At 38.0% G+C, this 19299-nt stretch overlaps 1 protein-coding gene across 4 annotated transcripts in view; it reads right to left on the reverse strand.

Annotated features, from left to right (window-relative positions):
* GOLIM4 (golgi integral membrane protein 4) overlaps positions 1 to 19299 on the reverse strand; it is an 85003-nt gene that overhangs the window by 17996 nt on the left and 47708 nt on the right. For 2 of the 4 annotated variants that reach the window (XM_050779960.1, XM_050779959.1), the window contains exons 2-9: positions 15303 to 15377; positions 13960 to 14009; positions 12073 to 12126; positions 10622 to 10772; positions 8671 to 8753; positions 8066 to 8149; positions 4106 to 4264; positions 272 to 604 (exon numbers count right to left, since the gene is read on the reverse strand). In XM_050779960.1, coding sequence (XP_050635917.1) covers positions 272 to 604; positions 4106 to 4264; positions 8066 to 8149; positions 8671 to 8753; positions 10622 to 10772; positions 12073 to 12126; positions 13960 to 14009; positions 15303 to 15377 — 989 coding nt within the window. The remainder of the gene's footprint in view (positions 1 to 271; positions 605 to 4105; positions 4265 to 8065; positions 8150 to 8670; positions 8754 to 10621; positions 10773 to 12072; positions 12127 to 13959; positions 14010 to 15302; positions 15378 to 19299) is intronic. The other 2 variants (XM_050779962.1, XM_050779961.1) reach the window with 1 other exon arrangement.

Raw genomic sequence — 19299 nt, forward strand, 5'->3', positions numbered from 1 at the left:
TGTGAGAATGAATCTCTGACTGTATACAACTGACAAAAAGAAGAATGCACATGTACAACAGTTGTGCTCTCTGATCACCAATCACCTTTCCGAGGTATGCAAATAGCTCTGCTATTAACATTACAAGAGAAAACTTAAATATGAGCACATAATGTTTAGTAGAATCACTCACATTTTTATTTTAGAGATTGTGATATATTACCTTAACATGTAAAAATAACACCAGGTTTTCCATCCCAGTATACCATACCAGAAGCGGGTGACCTCATACCTCAGCACGCGCGTGGCCTTCCAGGAGGTTGGCTGCTTCTCGCTGCTCATGCTGCTCTTTCCACTCCCGATCCTGCTCCTCTGGTGATGGATCGTGTTCCTCCTCAAGATGTTCTGCCTGCCCGACCTGCTCCATTTCTTCCTCCTCCAGGGCCTTTCTGTGCTCCTCTTCTACCTGATGCTCCTCAGGCTCTCTGCGTTCCACTTCTTGTTGGACTGGTTCTGGGGGAGCCTGAAATTCTGTCTCCTTATGGGTGGTAGCATAGAGTTTTGTGTCTTCTGCTCTTCCAGGAATTGCTTCATGGTTCTGCCACACATCACTATTTCGAGACACCTAGGCCAAGCACATCACTGGGAATGACACTCTTCCATTTCAAAAGTAATGATATAATTTCTTTATTTCCATGTCTATGGGGCATGCAGCTACAACATAAGAAGGTGTCTAGAAATATATACAGTCCTGGCTTTATGGCTGCAATGGAGTCACTTAATTTTCTTACTATGTAATCTCACTTATAAAATAGATAATATAAGCAAAGCTTCATCTGTGAAGAATACAGTAAATAACCTGGAAAATAAAACCTCCATGTAACCAATATCTCAGAAGTAAACTAATTCCTATTTTCCCTTAGAATAAAAAGCTTCAAGTGATGAAATGTTTACATAATTTTCTTCAATGTAAATTTTGTTTTCAATAACTATTTGAAAAGAGAAGGGTAAGATAAAATTGAGGAGTTGGGTTTAGCTTTTATTAGTTTGGTTTACTAATTTAAAAAAGAATGCCATTACTAATGAACATCCATGTTAGTTCAACATAGTGCCTGTTAAACAAGACACAGTAAAATATTTTTAATGTATTAAAGTAGTAATTCTTCTTTGCAAACCAGCAGGAGTCTTTTGTAAATATTTTTATTGCTAATATTGAAAACCCTGAGGAGAAAAAAAAAAAAAGAAACGTCTTTTCAGAATATCCCTCCTCTAAAATTAGTTGACTCAAATCAGTTCTCCCTATAAGTTTCAGCGATCTCCATATGATCTGCACTACCTAGAAAGTGAGGAAGAAAGAGAATAAAGTATCAACAGAAACAAATGTCACTTATTTTTTTTCTCTTTAACCTTCAGGATCAGGGGAAAACAAAACAAAACAAAACAAACAAACAAACAAACAAAAAAACCTTCTTTGGTCAGATTGCTCTCTCAAAATTGAAACAAATGGTGAAACCCTATTCTTAAATTAGCAGAGATATAATTATCAAATGTGAGACACTGGACTGTATTAATAAACTGGGGAGAAAAGTCCTTTCTCAGACATTTGAGGACAACTGGAGTTGCACATTCTAGCGACATCCTCACATATCTGGCAAGTTTGACTTAATACTGTCCCAGCTTTACAGAAAAATATTTCTCTAAAGAGCTCTAAGTACTTTCAAACACTTGTCATTTATCTTCACAAGATCCTAGCAAGGAAGGTTACTGCAGATAACTTCTATCTCCATCTCAGAGTTGGAAAAACTGAAGCTCTGAGTCACTGGAAGATTAATCCAGAAAACTGGTAGTCTGACAAGAGCAGAGAATAGAACCAACTACCAGGCCAGTGATCTGGTCACACTTTCTTTAGTCATTAACATAAGAGCCTGAGAAAGAACAAGAGTCCATGAGGATATTGAACCTGTCTGTTGAAGGAATACCCTGAACATCAATTTAATTATTACCATAACTTGGTGGAAAGTTTTCTCAGTCTTCTCTTTAATGTTAGAAACCACTTTGTGAGCCAAGGACATGAACAGACACTTTTCAAAAGAAGACACTGATATGGTTTGGCTGTGTCCCCACCCAAATCTCATCTTGAATTCCCACATGTTGTGGGAGGAACCCGGTTGGAGGTAACTCAGTCAATAGGGTCACGTCTTTCCCATGCTGCTCTCGCAATAGTGAATAAGTCTCACAAGATCTGACCATTTTAAAAAGAGGAGTTACCCTGCACAAGCTCACTCTCTCTGCCTGCTGCCATCCATGTAAGATGGGACTTGCTCCTCCTTGCTTTCCACCATGATTGTGAGGCTTCCCCAGTCACATGGAACTGTAAGTCCAATTAAACTTCTTTCTTTTTTAAATTACCCAGTCTCAGGTATGTCTTTATCAGCAGCATGAAAACGGACTAACACAAACATATATGTGGCCAATAATCATATGAAAAAAAAAAGTTCGACATCACTGATCATTAGAGAAATGCAAATCAAAACCACAATGAGATATTATCTCACACCAATCAGAAGAGCTATTATTAAAAAGTCAAAAATAACAGATTCTGGCAAGGTTATGAAGAAAAAGGAGTGCTAATACACTGTTGGTGGGAGTGTAAATTAGTTCAACCATCATGAAAGACAGTGTGGAGACTGCTCCAAGACCTAAAGATATAAATACCATTTGACTCAGCAATCCCATTACTGGGTATATGCCCAGAGGAACAGAAATCACTCTACTATAAAGACACATGCATGTATATGTCCATTGCAACACTATTCACAGCAGTAAAGACATGGAATCAACCTAAATGCCCATCAATTATAGACTTCAATAAAGAAAAATGTGATACATATACACCATGGAATACTATCAGAGGTTGGAGGGTCTATCAGAGGGTGGAGGGAGAGGAACAGGAATATAATTAATGGGTACTAGGCTAAATAGCTGGGTGATAAAATAATCTTTACAACAAACTCCCATGACAGTTTACCTACATAACAAACCTGCTCACGCACCCCTGAACTTAAAAAATTTAAAACAACCACTTTGTCAGAAAGATAACCATATTTGCCTATTTTTTATTACAGATGATTGAAAAAAAATTTTGTAGAAATTAATGATAATGGTAACTACTTCTGATGTCTCACTTATGAGATATTCTTAAGTAAGGCTTAATTTTTATAAAGAACAAGAATATAAAAAAGTGTAATACTTGACTAGCACTCATACTGGGGGAGTGTCAAACAGGTCATTTAATTCAAATTTTGACATGCTCTGTGTAGACCTAGCACTGCTCCAAGTTCAAATATATTACTAACTTTAATATTTGAGCGGGTTGACTATCACATAAAATCCTCATGATCATTTAACCTTCTCACCTTAACCCCCCTCAAAATCCCCAACCTTGAAAAACTCAGATACTACAGCTCCTTGAAGACAAATAAACCTACATGAATAAAGACAAAGACATTAAAGTCTTTCTCAGAAAATACTAGCAGTGGCCGGGCGCGGTGGCTCACACCTGTAATCCCAGCACTTTGGGAGGCCGAGGCAGGTGGATCACCTGAGGTCAGGAGTTCAAGACCAGCCTGGCCAACATGGCAAAACCCCATCTCTACTAAAAATACAAAAATTAGCCAGGTATGGTGGTGGGCGCCTGTAATCCCAGCTACTCAGGAGGCTGAGGCAGGGAGAACTGCTTGAACCTGGGAGGCACAAGTTGCAGTGAGCCAAGATTGCACCACTGCACTCCAGCCTAGGCGATGCAGCAAGACTCCATCTCGGGGTAAAAAAAAAAAAAAAGAAAAGAAAACACTAGCAGCAGTTCTCAAAGTGTGCTACTCAGACCAGCTGAATCAGTTAGAAATGCAAATCTTTAGGCCTCCCTCCAAATTAACTAAATCAGAAACTCTGGGCCTGGGGCCCAGTAATCTGTGTTGTATCAAGCCCTACTGACGATTCTGGTATACACCAAAATTTGAGAACTACTGCTCTCTGAGAAAAGCTGGCAATATTAAGAGCAGGTCCCCTCTTGGCAGCTTGACAGAGAAAGTGACCTAACCATAGATTACCAGTTCATGCCTCTTACCTCCTGTACCTCTCGGGTTGGCTTCTCCCTTGCTGTGTTGTAACCTTGTGGAGAATGTGCCACCTGGGTCACATTTTGCTGTTCTGCTGGATCAGGTTTTCGAAGGCTTGGAATCCTATTCAGAGTATCTTTCAGTTGTTTATATTCTGCAACTTGAGTCTGCATATAAATTGCACAATTGGATACAAATTGCACAATTTGAGGAGGGACTCTATGAATGCCCATTCATAGATGGGCATTTGGGTACACTGTAAAACTAGACAAAAATATTGTACCTAAATACAAGTTAGAAAAACAGGCAGATTGTTTCCATGCATTAACTATTCTTACTTGGGCATGTTAATCATTTTTGAGCACATGCAAATTAGAAATAGAGCTGAAGGAAACAGAAAAAATGTCAAAGACAGATGTTAGTTTCCCATACTACACTGAAGTCAGAACTTTTGTAAATAACTTACTAATATAAATATCACTATTAAAAGTAAGACCGCCATGTGATGTTTTATCATATTAAAAAATCCATTAAAAACTCACACAATAATAAAAATACAAGTGCAGATACTTTTTACCAATATGATCTGAGTAAAATCTTTCAGTAGAAAGGAGTCACAGGTTTAAAATAAATTTTAAATACAACCACGCACATACACACACACACACACACACGTATAAATTACTCAGGCCACCATTTTCCCCCTCAGTTAATTCCTGCTCAGATAGAATCCCTTATTTGCCAGAATGTTTCCTACACTGTGCTCAGTGGTTTCTGGAAAACAGTGGCACAGCTGTGATACAGACTGGATTTTTATCCTCGATTCTGAATGATCTTTTCTTCTAAAGTGACAAAGGTACTAACATAGGTATAGGACTAGAATCTGCTCATACAGCTGCATCTGTGTGTATATGGGGTGGGATGTGTGGATATCTGTGTAATATTTTTAATACAAGGAGCTAGAAAATTAGAAAAAAATAAATTAATTAACAAAATCAAGAGACACTGTGTATACTTTGCTCATTTATACACCAATACTGTTATCCTGAAAACAAATATCATGTGTGTAAACAGACATATAAACACACGCAGAGAACACAGAAGTCTTTTTCTCAACAAGCTTCCCAGACAGGGCCACCTCCTCAGTGTGCGGGGCACAGCAGGTGAGTGGGGCCAGAACCCACCAGCATTCCTGCTGCCATGGCTATGCAGCATGGCACACTGCTCTTCCACCCTGACAGAGGTGCTTTTTTGCTTTTTTCTAATGTACACTAGGGTAATGAAGTCTGCTTGCTAAATAATTCCCAGGGCACTGCCTTTTAATAATTTTGTACAAAACTGCACCATATGACTAGCAATGGCTTTTATCTGAGAAATCTAAATATTTGCAAACCAACTTTCGTGGTAAAAAATAAATGACATCCACATAGCAATGCTTTTAATATTTTAAGATAAATATGGAGCAATACACAAAACTTAATTCTACTCCTTCTTTCTCCTAGATACATAATCTTTGAAGGCAGTAATTGTGTGTTGCACAATTAGGGACCATATTAAAAATGTAGGCTCCTGGTCCCCTACTCTTGAAATTATAATTCAACAGGTCTAGGGCAAAGCCCAGGTACCTGTGATGCAGGAAGTCTCAAAAAAAATACCACTTAAGAGTTGAGCGTGATTTCAAAGTCAGGATAACCTGAACTTCAGCCTCGGTTCTGGTCATTGATTTTGGGCCGCTACTTTACTCCCCTTTTCATCTCAGTTTATTTAGTTATAAAAGGGTACAATATTATATAACTCACAAGGTTGTGAGGATTAAATAAAATGCTCAACTACGTTTAAAAATCAAGGTGTCAAGGCAGAATCTCCTAAGATGATTTACATGAGAAATGCAGGTGCCTGAAACAGTATTTGTTTTTTTAAGGAGATTTGGGGTAAGTCTTAATACAGTGTTACAGACTGAATGTTTGTGTCCTCTCAAAATTCGTATGTTAAAATCCAAAGCTCCAATGTGATGGATCAGGAGGCAGGGCCTTTGGGAGGTAATGAGGTCACAAGGGTGAAGCCCTCCAGAATGGGATTAGAGCCCTTGTAAAGGGATCCAGGAGAGTTTTCTTGGTCTACTTTCTGCCATGTGAAGATACAAGGAGAATTCAACAGTCTGCAACCTGGAAGAACAGGGCCCTCACCACAGTCTGACCATGCTGGCACCCTGATCTAGGACTTCCAGCCTCCAGAACTGTGAGAAATACATTTCCATAGTTTACAAGCCACCCAGTCTAGGGTGTTTTGTTATAGCAGTCCCAAGTGACTAACACGTATGACTCTAATTAAGGATTGCACCTAGTTCTGACACCTTTTTTTAAGGCAGGACAAACCTTCAGCATTCTCCCAAAAACAGATATTTCAATAAAGAGAATATTATAACCATAGGTTAAGTTAAAAAGAAAATTTTTTTTTTTTTGAGATGGAGTCTTGCTCTGTCACCCAGGCTGGAGCACAGTGGTGCAATCTCGGCTCACTGCAGCCTCTGCCCCGCTGGGTTCCAGTGACTCTGTCTCAGCCTCCTGGGTAGCTGAGATTACAGGCGCACACCACCATGCCTGGCTAATTGTTGTATTTTTAGTAGAGACGGGGTTTCACCATGTTGGCCAGGCTGGTCTCAAACTCCTGACCTCAGGTGATCTGCCCGCCTCAGCCTCCCAAAGTGCTGGGATTACACGCATGAGCCACCGTGTCCGGCCAAATTTTTTTTTTCTATTATAAAACCCTGTCAGTAATATTGTCAGGGTGCTACTCCAGAATTTGGTTTTGGTCATCAAATAAATGATTTTACTTATCTTTTTATGGATTTTCAAATTGTTGCTCAGTCTAACATTTATGGCCATTACAGCACACAGAGCACTCAAATCAGTTTGTCACATTTATAGTAAGAACAGCCTATATAAAATAACACTTGACAAAATTTTTTATAAAAAAGATGTGAAATGAAATGATCCCTGATGTCAATTTCATTTATACACATGTAAAAAAATCACTACACAACTACAGGTTAGGAGGAGATACCTAATCAATGACTGTCTAGAAAAGGAATCTCACAAACACAGATGCTACAGCCTCTGAGATGGGTCAGGGACAGAAAATTTTACCTTTTAATAATTTTATATAGAAAAGAAAACCAACATGGATTTCCTGATGAGCACAGATAGTTTACCTTTGCTCTTTTATCATAATTCCTCCAGTAGGAATAAAAGTGAAGATCTAGTTTATAGCAGCAACTAAACTAGCCATTCCTGTCTCCTTGCTTCTACTAGAAAGCCGCATAACACTTAGCATGAAATGGCTTTAATAAGCTCTCCAACACTTGTATTTGTTCCCCTGTTCATTCAGTAAATATATACTGAGGGCCTGCCTTGTGCCAGGGGCTGTTCTAGGTTTGAACAAATGGAGCTTATGACTCTTATTTTTCCTTCTCTGTTGACTCTTCTTCTTTTCTGTAATTTGACCAACAACACATAAGCCTCGTTCCAAAAGGAGGGTGTGCAGGCTAGAATGCTGGGAGCAAGGCAGACACAGAAGAAAAAGTCTGACAACAGTTTATTTCGGTAGCTAGCAGCATAAAATCCTACAGATACAACACCAAGAGTCAACACAGATCAGGTAGTTGCAAAAGACCATATATGTGAGATCATTTCTGTGATTTAAACAAGTATGAGACTACTGCATGTAGGGACTGGAGTGAAAAGAAATGATCATAAATGTACTGCACAACCAGTGCAAAAAATAATCAAAAGTTTATTTAATGTTTTATTAACTGAACTTTGAAAGCATGCATGGTTCTCAGGATTAGGATAGCTCTGTCCTAAGGAACTCACTGAAGATTGGCTTGTAAGAGACTACATGCATAAAGGAATTGAGAAATATTAAGCAGACTTGTAAAAAGAACCCACAGAGGCTGCTACCCTTCAAACCTGTGCAGCAGCTAGTGCACTCTTGTGGTCTTCCAAAGTCACTACAAGTTGTTCATGCTCCGAGAGTAAATTCTTATGTTGTTGCTACACAAAAAAGAATTTTACATGTTGAGCTTTAACATTCTATGACAAATTCTTCTTTGGCTGATCGTGATATGGCTACCCAAACGTTACTTGCTTATTTATTTGTTGTTGTAGCAGCATGTGTTAAGTTTAAAAATCATTGTAGAGAGAACACCACACTTTATGTAGTATTCCAAAATCTAAAATGTGCTACCCAAATACCATAATCATTTATTTATAATTAAATCAAAACCAAATAAACAAACCTCTCATTATTAGTAAACTTTTATAAATAAAAAGCTTATTAAAATGTAACTATTTAGCATGATAATAATTTCAGTATTAATGAGAACATTTAGATTTTCAGAACATCTTTTAGCTTACAATGCTGAAGTGGTAAAAATATTAGGTACACTCTAGTTAATGCAAAGCCCACAACAACAATGTGGATTTGTAAAGCAGGCCAATTAGGGAATGACTTTTAAAGTCATTCTACCAAGTACAGCAGACAAACACTAAATACTGAAACGTTTGGCTTTTACCTTGACATCTTGAAGCTGTGTATGTATGTCTTGGTGTGCTTTCCTTAGTTGTCTATTCTCTTCTCTCAAATTGTATACAGTTTCTATTTTAGAAAAAGAAGGATCACACATAAAGTCTTGAAACTTCCAGGATTCTGTTTCTATTATTTTCATATCTAAAGCCACCTATAACTTATTTTAGAATTTACTTTGAACTCAGACAACATAATATTCAAAATCAACAAAAATTGTATTGGGATGTAGCATGTTTTTAGCTGGACATCTCAATCCATTCTGGTTCAGTACTTTAAATGCTTTTAAGTAACTTTTGCATTATAGACAAAAGATAAGGAATTTTCGTTACCTAGGAATTAAATATGAGATATTTATGTTAATAAGCAAACCCTTAGGAATAAAACGTAATGGGTAGGTGTATTCAGATTTGAATCTCTTCACAAATTAAAAACAAACCTTCAGCATTTCAGTCAAATTTTTTAAAGTAATTTAAAATTTTAAAGATACATAAAAATAATCAGAAAGCATAGACCCTTAACCCTTTGTAGTACTGCCTCAAGACTAACTCCTGCATGTCTTTTTGTTGTAACTTACTTCTTTTGAAATGCTTATAGAGAAACGTTGCAAAAAACGTATAGAGTGGTCCTAAGGACCCAACACCCAGCTTCCCATCATGATGACATCTTATATAAATATAGCACATTACCAAAACCAGGAAACTGGGTCACTACAATGAACTAAACTACAAACATTATTTGGACTTGACCACTGTTTTTGCATGCACCATACGCCTCTGAAAACCAATTATCTCACTTTAAACTCATTTAGCACCCTTTTTTTTTTTTTTTTTTTTTGGACAGTCTCTCTCTGTCGCCCAGGTCAGAGTGCAGTGCAATGCCCCAGCAATGCATTTAATTTTAGTGCAATCTTGGCTCACTGAAAGAACCTCCATCTCCTGGGTTCAAGCGATTCTCCTGCCTTGGCCTCCCAAATAGCTGAGATTACAGGCATGCGCCACCATGCCCGGCTAATTTTTGTATTTTTAGTATAGACGGAGTTTTGTCATGTTGGCCAGGCTGGTCTTTAACTCCTGACCTCAAGTGATCTGCCCGCCTAAGTCCTAGGATTATAGGCGTGAGCCACCGTGCCCAGTAGAAAGTGGGGAAGATGATGTGTGTCTTGTGATTAATCTGGAGTTCACCTAAATATTTCATTGTAGAATGCACTGGTTTCTTTCTCCAGGACTCACATGCACTCAGAAAAGTGATATATTTTGTTCCATATTACTATGAAAATACCTGACACAGATGTTGATGGGTAGCAAATTTATGAGCAACGATTCTAGATGCTTTATGTAAATTATTTCTCACACCAGTTCCACAAGGTTGATATTTTTATGATTATCCCAGTTTTACAGGTAAGACAATGAAGCCCACAGTTGTCACACAACCTAACCCATGGTCACACAGCTAGTAAAGAAGTCAAGATTCACCTGTGCAGTCTGACTGTAGAACTTGAGCTTTTTTCAGTTACTATTGGCAATCAACAGCAAGTCTCTGCTCCCTTGGAGATTTTTAGAAATATATGGAGCAAGTTTTGATTGTGGCAGTAACTGAGAAACATTATAGCATTTAGTGGGTAAGGATCAGAGATGCTATATGTCTCACAACTCAGTTAAGAGAAAAATTGTCTTACTCAACAGGGCCACGTGCCCCACTGAGATACAACAGAATAATCTACGATGTAACAGAATACACTACATAGTCTATTCTGTTTCCCTAAACAAACCCAAATAGATGAAGACACATGTGAAATGTTACAAAGAAAAAGTGGCTGGTAAAGGACCACATGATAAATGTATATCAATCACCACTCAAAACAACAGTCTACAGTTGCACTGAAACATTAATATCAGTACTTATGTAGAGATAAACTAGCTAATTAGATTTCCAAATACCTTTTAGCTTAGAAAGTTCTTGTTCTTTTTCTTGCTGCAGCTGCAAGTATTTTTGCTTATGGTCATTAAATGTTCTACTGAAGTCTTCCCCTTGTTTGCGATGTTCCTCTTCCAAGTCACTGTGCTGTTTCTTTAGCTCCTCATGTTGGCTCTGCAAAGATGAAAACTTGAGTAGAAATATACATTCTCTGAAGTATATGAGAGTTTATTTCTTGACAGCATAGTAAACAAAAACAAATGAAAGCAAGAAAGCATGAACAAATGAAGAAATAGGCTTCGTTTTTCTCAAGTTGCTTTAATTTGTGCAGCTTCCCTCCATTTACCCTGGATTTCAAATGAACAGTTGGGATCACAGCCAAAGATAATTTTCCTCTTAATTTTTAAGAAGTTAGCATGAGAGATGGAAAAGGGAAAAATGTGGGAAAATTCCCAGGGACACAAATTACTGTGGAAACAAGGTAAGGCTAATGGCAAAATTATCCCTCCCTGGGTATTATGGATTTCCTCTTTTGATCTGATGTTTTCCCAGCAATGCCTTTAATTTTTCTTCTTTGGTATTTCAGCCTTTCTGGTAACTCAGTTTAAAAGAGAGAGAGTAAATGAGACTTTTCCCTTTGGAAATAGTAATCAACTGTTTAGAGAATTGACTTTTATTTACCTTATTTCTGATTATAATCCTACAATGTAATCATGATCCAGATAAACGCTATAGTCTCCAAGTGCTTAATGTGAAAGCACGCTTTGCTTTAATTCATTTACTGCTCTCTTGATAATAAGAAAAGATTCCGGTTTCAATAAAAAGTGCATGCCCTACCGATATTAGAGGGAAAGACAAGAGCAAAGAGAAAGCGAGGTGGAGGCCTGGTGGGGTGGAGATGCTGGCATGATGTGCATGCTGTGAAGGGCATAACTGCACGCTGCCTGTCTCTTCCAGCTTGACAGAAACAATGATTCTCTTCCTGACACACAATAATGAGTTTTACTCAAGGACCAAGGAAGGAGAATCTTTAAATAATAAATTATGTTCCCGTGGTAAGTAAAAGGACATTTATTAAATATTAGTAACAAGAAGGAAGCATTTTAATAGTTCTACAGCCTCCAGTCTGTGTAAGATAAAAGAAAATGTCTAAGGAAAACCACTGTGAGAAAGTAAATGAACATAAAACCCTAATGGATAGAGAGAAGAAGAAAATTAAAAATGAGGTAACCAAGAGCCTGATTTATAAGAAAATATGTAATAATTTTAAAATGTTCTATGTAATCGAGTGATAAATATGATGAGCCATTACAACTATATATAATTTTTAGCCAAATATGATTTTAATATGCCACATTACGATACAAATCAACTTCTGGAAACTTTATCTTTAATCACTTTAAAGGCCAATAGTCAGTTCAAGTATTAGTTAATCCTTTCTTTTATTCATAAATAACAACTTTAGATTACTCACTTTCAACATCTGATGTTGGACATTCAGTGCACTGTATCTGCTATTGGAATCTTGCTGTAAATAAAAAAAAAGAAAGCACAAAGATAAATATGGCTCTCTTGTGTTAAACACAGCTTAAAGTACTTTAAAATATAACTTCATTTATTTCACTTGCCTACAGTAAAATGAATTCTACACTTGAACCAAGATGTCGCTGGAGCCATCGATTTAACAGAGAAATGAAGTTTTAACATTCCCCTTAGTTTCCTAGATTTTAGAATAAAAAAGCAGGATATGAAATCATAAAATGGTAGCTTGACAGAGCCCTTAGAGATGATTTCCTTCCACTTTCATATTCAGAAGAACTGGAGCCCAGACACACGAACTTGTCCTGCGACACAGAGTCACCGAGTCACTGCGCAGGGCTACTATATGTGCTGGGTGCTTGAGGTAAGAGGGAAGAAGAAATAAACCAATGAGGAGCGGGCCTCACAAGCTGAGCATGCCTTTAAGGGGGAAGAGAAAAGGCACTGTCTTACCCTGAACTTCAGCGGGTAAGAAATTCTACATACATGATTTTACCCCAGTGAGGCTCTATTTTACAGAGTGAGAAACTGAGTAAAGATTAGGAACCCGCCAAAAGCAAACATTTCATTAAGTAGCAGACCCAGGATTGAAACTTGAGCCTAAGTCTCTGGCTTAACTACATGTCCTGAGCTGCAGGTTCCAGGAGTATATCTTTGTGTTCCTGAGGGGCATCTTCACATATGGACCCGAGAGTCCCGGGTAGCCATAACCAGTCAGTATGCAAAAGACACCTGATTGTTGTCCCTCCCTATGCTATGTTGTTTATGTTTGGGTACCATATCCCTCACTTTACCCTGCCAGCACAAGTACGCTCATGCCATTTTTTCATATTTTTATAACTTCTAAAATGAACTGCATTTTTGCTACCTCACTTTACTGCTTTAATTTGTAAGGAAATTACAAGTGCACACAGTTTTGGTTAGTGCTTTTAAAAGCAAGTAAGAGTTGAAAGCTGATGGCCTCCTGGGCTACCAAAGGAAGTGACTCTTCTCAGTTTTTTTATTTTGAGATAGGGTCTGGCCTGTTGCCCAGGCTGGAGTACAGTGGTGGGATCGTAGCTCATTGAAGTTTTAAACTCCTAAGCTCAAGTGATCGTCTGCCTCAGCTCTCAAGTAGCTGGGAATAGAGGCATGTGTACCATCACGTCCAACTAATATTTTGTACTTTGAAGTCTTGCTATTTTGCACAGGCTGGTCTCAAACTCCTGATCTCAGGCAATCCCCCTGCCTCAGCCTCCCAAAGTTTCGGGATTACAGAAGTGAGCCAACTCGCTTGGCTTCTTCTTAGTTTTAATACCCCAAAATATCAATGTTTTTCAATTAATGCTTATATACTTTTCTCAGAGTAAGAAAAAGACTAGCTTTTACCCAGTTAATTTGGACTTTAAAATATTTTTAAATGCCAATATCATTCATCCCTTCACCCATTCCACAAATGTTCTTAAATGCAAACTCTAGGCCAGGTCCTGTGTTGGATGCTACACATGTGAAGGCAAACTGAAATAAATCTTATATTTTATAAAAAAGAGAGACCGCAAACAAATAAATGAAATAATCTTCTTTTTATAGTTGAACATTAAGGTTATTCCCAGTTTATCCCTATTATCAATAATGTGATAAGTAAAGGTAAGTTTTAAAACAATTTTTAAAGTCTTCCTCTTAGAATGTTTTGGCAGCCAAAAAATACAAATAAATAAAAAGTATGTCAGTCCGATAACCCCAAGGATCAACAAAGTAAAAGAGTTTGCACCTATATTTCTCTCTCTTTCAAGTTTTATGAAAACAAATTAAGGAAAACAACAAAAAAAACCCCAAAACTTACCCTTCCTTTATTTAATGTTTCTTGTGCTTCTAACTTATAAACAAGAAAATCTAGAAAATACAAGATGGAAAAAAACAGTGATAATTCACTATACAGACTCTAAACATCTAAAGAAATAAAGGCAAATTTTACTCAGGCTTGCAAAAGTGTTTTAGGTTTAAAACAATCTACTTGGTGATTTACATACTTTATTTGGCTCTCACTGGTTTAGAAAGAATTGCAAAAAACATACATCTTCCTCTTTACCTTACAGCTGTAAATCTTGCATCCACAAAATCCAAATTATAGCCAATAGATTAAAAGTGCTTTTAAAATATCTCTGTGATAACTCTCCTTGAAATTTAGGAGGGAAAAAATGGAGCACATCTGAAGACAGAGGTGATTTATCGCTATCCACTAGATGGCACACTAAAATCATTCAGTTCCTGAAAACAGACATCGAGCCAGCCAAGCCATCTTTAATGCTTTGAAAACTTTATTATCCACTAGATGGCTCTATAAAATCACTCTGCATTTGAAGACAAGGAGAATCCAAACCTTATCAAAACATTTTAATGATGCTGAATTTCTATTCTTCACACAGGCTCAATCCAAGTAAAAGGTCCTAACCAATACTGCCCCTCCTCTGCTATCCTCTTCCTTCCCACCAAGGTAGGCAGACAGAATACTTCACTTAAATTTCAAGACGTATCATAAAACATGAATAAATAAATATCAGAATGCAGATAACTTCAAATCATCAGCTGTATAAGGCCTGTGTTTTATGGAAAAATTCCGATTAAAAACTGACAGCATTGCCTAGTGGCTGACCTAAATGTTAACTTTCAAACTGAATCAAGTGATGTGTCAATAAAAACTTTCACAAGGTAAAAAACAGGTGCATAACTTAAAATATAATGGACAATGGGATCAATTCATTACGGTATACATACATGCGTGTGTGTATAAAATTTGTCATATTCTGGACAATGCATGCTGTTAATTTCCCCCGCCCCCCGCCCCCTGGATATCTGTGGACAGAAGTTCCAGGTGTAAGTAATATACCTGTTTAATACTCAGATGAAAAATTATATGTTATTCCTGAAATAATAAGTATAACCAATATATGAGCTATCACATGGTGGCATAAACTGAATAGAATATTCTAAATCCAATCCTGTATAAGGATTATTGCACAATGCATAACATATTACTTGACATGTTTTTCTCTGTCCACCTATCTGACTTTGGGTTGATTTGAGAAATATCTTAGCCAAAAAAAAAAAAAAAAATAGTAAACCAAGTATACGATACGTCAAAGAAGAGTACTGGAAAAACAGAACACAAAGTATTTATTTACTTACCTTCTTTTGCTTTTTTATGTTCAAGTCTTTCCTTTTGCAAGGATTTCTCTAATCTTGATCTGTGTTCATAAACAACTGGAAAAAAAAGAGTTAAAGTTTTTGTCTTCAAAGAATTAGAAATTTAAAAGTAAAATTAACATCAATTTCTACAACAGGAAGAAAATGGTGTAGAGTCCTTACACAATTTAAATAAAACCATCTGTATTTTAAGTTCCCCTTTCCAGGTAAAGAACAGACATACTAATAGGCATAATTCTGGGCTGACTCCCATCCAGCCTGCCCTTTTCTAAAGCCAGTACTCTGAATGATGCTTCCTCCTTCTTTGCCTGCGCCCTTTCCTTCTAGGCCTCCTAAATGCAAGTGTCTTTTTGAGATTTTTTTTTCCTGTCTTCCTGGGCAACCCTGTTCAATCTCATGACTTTCAACCATCATCTGCACAGCAGTTACCCCTCCATCTATACTTCCACCTCTGGCTTCTCTCTCAGACCCTAGAAGGGTATTTTCTCCTAAATATTCCCTAAGGACTACAAAGTCAACATGATCTGCATCTGAATTAAGGCTGTCTGGATCCATAAGGAGACCTCAGCAGCATACCACTGGGATGAAACAGGAGCTGTATCTCCTTCCTCCTCCCATGTCAAGGAAAACAGACTAGAGAAGCACAGAAACAGAGAAGGGAGGGACCCTCCGAAGAATTTATAAAAGGGTCCACAAAAGAACCAGTCAGGTTCACCATCAGCCACAGCCAGAAGAACCCAGCGCAAACCGGCGTTCAGTTCTGTAAGACCTTTCTGCCCTTTATCCTTCCTCCCCACCCAGTCTACTCTGAAGAATCCAGAGTTGCCTGGTGAGTAGGGATGAAGAGTAAACGTGTTCGGGAGAGAACTGGGGAGAAGAGGCCTACCACAACTCTCCTTCCCACTGCAGGCTCCACACCTACAGCAAGCAGGAGCTGGACAGGAGGGAGAAGCCTTACCTTTGAATGAACTGTCCTGGACTAGACCAGGCAGAACAATTAATGAACCAAGACTGTGTGTTTACGAATACAAGTTTTGAACTATTTTTTGCTTTTAATCTGAGAGAAGTTAGTGAAGCAAACAAGTTTGTCTAAGATTTCATCCAGGAACAGAAAACTCAGCTCCACAGAATGGTTTGAATAGTTACCGAAGGAGAGGAGAACGGAGTAAATTAAAATTCTGATCTACCCTTTGAATCCTGTTTGTTCAGCATTATGGTCAAATATGATCTCATTCTTGGCAAGCTAAGCCAAACGTGTTACTCCATTCTTTGGCCAGTTACAAGTTCCCCATGACTACATACAATTTAAGCATCAATCACTGGTTGACCATATACAATTCACAGAACAGCCGCAACACTACCGGCTGCTGCCAAAGTCATCAGGGTCCCAGAACACTCCCTTTCCCCATCCCTGCAACAACCCCTTGCTGCTTAAGGGATTGCCTCTCTTCTTGCCCTTTTTCCATTGCTATGGTGGCCAACAACCAACTACCACTGTCCTCCTTCCAGGCTGGCCATTATCTCCTGAGTTCTACACCTTCTCCCCATACTGTGTCTTTCCTTGTCATCCCATATAAAACTTCCATTCTCAGGACTCCATCTATTATCATCATAGGCCCTACCTCTATTCACACCTCTGCTAACATCTCCGGCTCTAACTCCTAGAATGCCTGTGACCACTCAAATTGGTATGGTGTGGTCCTCTGGTGACATGCCTACCTCAATCTCAACTTTCCCCTCATCCATAGGCTGTCATTGCAATAATCCTTGCCTCATCCCCTTCCTCTACCAGCTAATCCTTTTCCCCTGCATTATTATTATAAAGGAATTCAATATAACTCTGTATTTATGGCATCTCTACTATGTGCCTGGACAGAAGTGTAAAACTGGGCTAAAAGTAGTTGTGTTCCAAAAAGTTTGGTTGCGAGTCCACTGCTAAGTAGTAGTATTTTTTCAAACATATACATGTATGGAATATAAGCCCCTTGGACAATCATTAAAATCCTTTCAAAACTAAGAGGTTCCTTGGATTACAACTAATAGCCCTATGTTAAATTAAGTTTGGAATAAAAAAGGGAGAGCGTAAGATTAGCCCTATAGAACATCACGAAGCCAAGCCCTGGACTGCGCACTCACAGTCTTTGAGAATTTCCTTGAGGTGGGGGAGACATATAGAGAAAGAGCTAAATTACAATACTATCATGATAAAACAGAGGCAAGAATAGGATGCTTAGGAACACGTAAGCTCCCCAACTGGAAGGAAAAACACTCCCTTTACCGCCAATCCACTGGCCAAAGTTCTCACAGTCTGGGTAGAAAGTTATAAGGGCACAAATATGCCAGTTAAAATATTGCACTAATGGACATATTATAGACTGAATTTCAGCAATCATGCAAAGTTTTCAAAGAAAGGAACAGGTGAACTCTCCAAGATCCTAAAGCAGCAAGTCCCCAGTATAGGCGGAAATAATTCTAACCTAGCAACACCTGTAATAATAATAAAACCCAGCAGCATAGTCAAGAAAAACAGACAAGGCAGACTGTTCATTACCCACCCCAGTCACCTCAGACTAAATGTTAAACATTATTGTAGAAGGTTAAAGATAGAGGGGAAAAAAGCTGAATTTGCAAATTACAATCTGGTGGAATTGTTGTTTACTCAATAAAATGCAGCAGCAATCAAGGTAAACTCACTTTTACAAACTTAATATTGTGTGGTACCAGATAATCAGGTAATAATTATCTTTGGCTTAGGAAGGATACAACTCATCAGCATGATTTCATCTTCAGTAAGAGAATGGAGGCTCTGCTAGATGAAACTAAGTAGAGAGGGAGTGTGGGGGATATGGGTGAAGAGTGCTGGGTGCAGGATGGTATTCCATTCTTTATTCTCTTACCTGGGATTCAGTTGGAAAGATAATGCCCCGACAGCTGGCCCAAAGTACCCATTTATCAAATTGAATCATACAACTGTCTTTGACAGTTCCACACTAAATGGAAATTTACACATTCAACATATTAACAGCAGTGTGTCTCAAGAGCCAGGAGATCCTAGGACACAGTTATAAACTTCCATAAATAACCTCAATAAATCCTATAAAATGTCCACAGAAAGGCAAGCGTGTTTATGAATTATTGTTAAAATTCAAAGGTCTTGGAAAAGCTGAGAAATATTCATGACTGCACAGCATGGTATCACTAATAGCAACTCTTAATGCAAGAAGAATGTATCTTTGCAAATACAGGAGAAAAAAGATGTGGCAAACAGGAATCAAGTTCATATATATATATATATATATATATATATATATATAGAAACTATGAGGTTAATTGTGCTATTAATACTATCTTACTCAGAACTGGACAAGCCATCATTATAACAGCAGCTTCTAATCCTGATGTAATATAACTTAAGAATTCAGAAATGGTTTGAAGGCTGGAGAATATAACCAAGGAGGAGGAGGGTGAAAGAATGGAGCAGCAGTGACGGATGGAGATGTGGAGAAGGGTTGTTCTTCACCAGGTTCAAGAAAAGAATAAAGGAAAACAAACTGAAAAAGCCTTAAACTATAGGCTGAAGAAACCACATCAGGTAAAGGGGAAGTCAGAGTGAAAAACTGACCCTTTGAACTGAAAAGTCTAGAAAGAAGAGGAGGAGAGGGAGAGGGGCAGGTGCTAATATAAGGGCTGAAGGCACAGCCTTGATGCCTGGGTTAAAATCCCAGCTTCATTTCTCATGGAGTGAGACGCTGAACTTCTGTGAACCTCAATTTCCTTGTATGGTGTGTGGGGATAATAATAGATGTATCTCTTTGGCTGAATGTCAGAGTTAAATGAGTTCATATATATCAAGTGCTTAGAACACTGCCTGGCACAGAGTAAACACTATTAAAATGCTTAAATAGCTTAAAAGTGCCAGAGAAAAAAAATCAGGTGATCTCCCCTGAGCCCTTCCAATCCTACAATTAAAGTCTAATAA

Source organism: Macaca thibetana, chromosome 2, assembly GCF_024542745.1.
Source record: "Macaca thibetana thibetana isolate TM-01 chromosome 2, ASM2454274v1, whole genome shotgun sequence".
Classification (NCBI taxonomy): Eukaryota; Metazoa; Chordata; class Mammalia; order Primates; family Cercopithecidae; genus Macaca; species Macaca thibetana.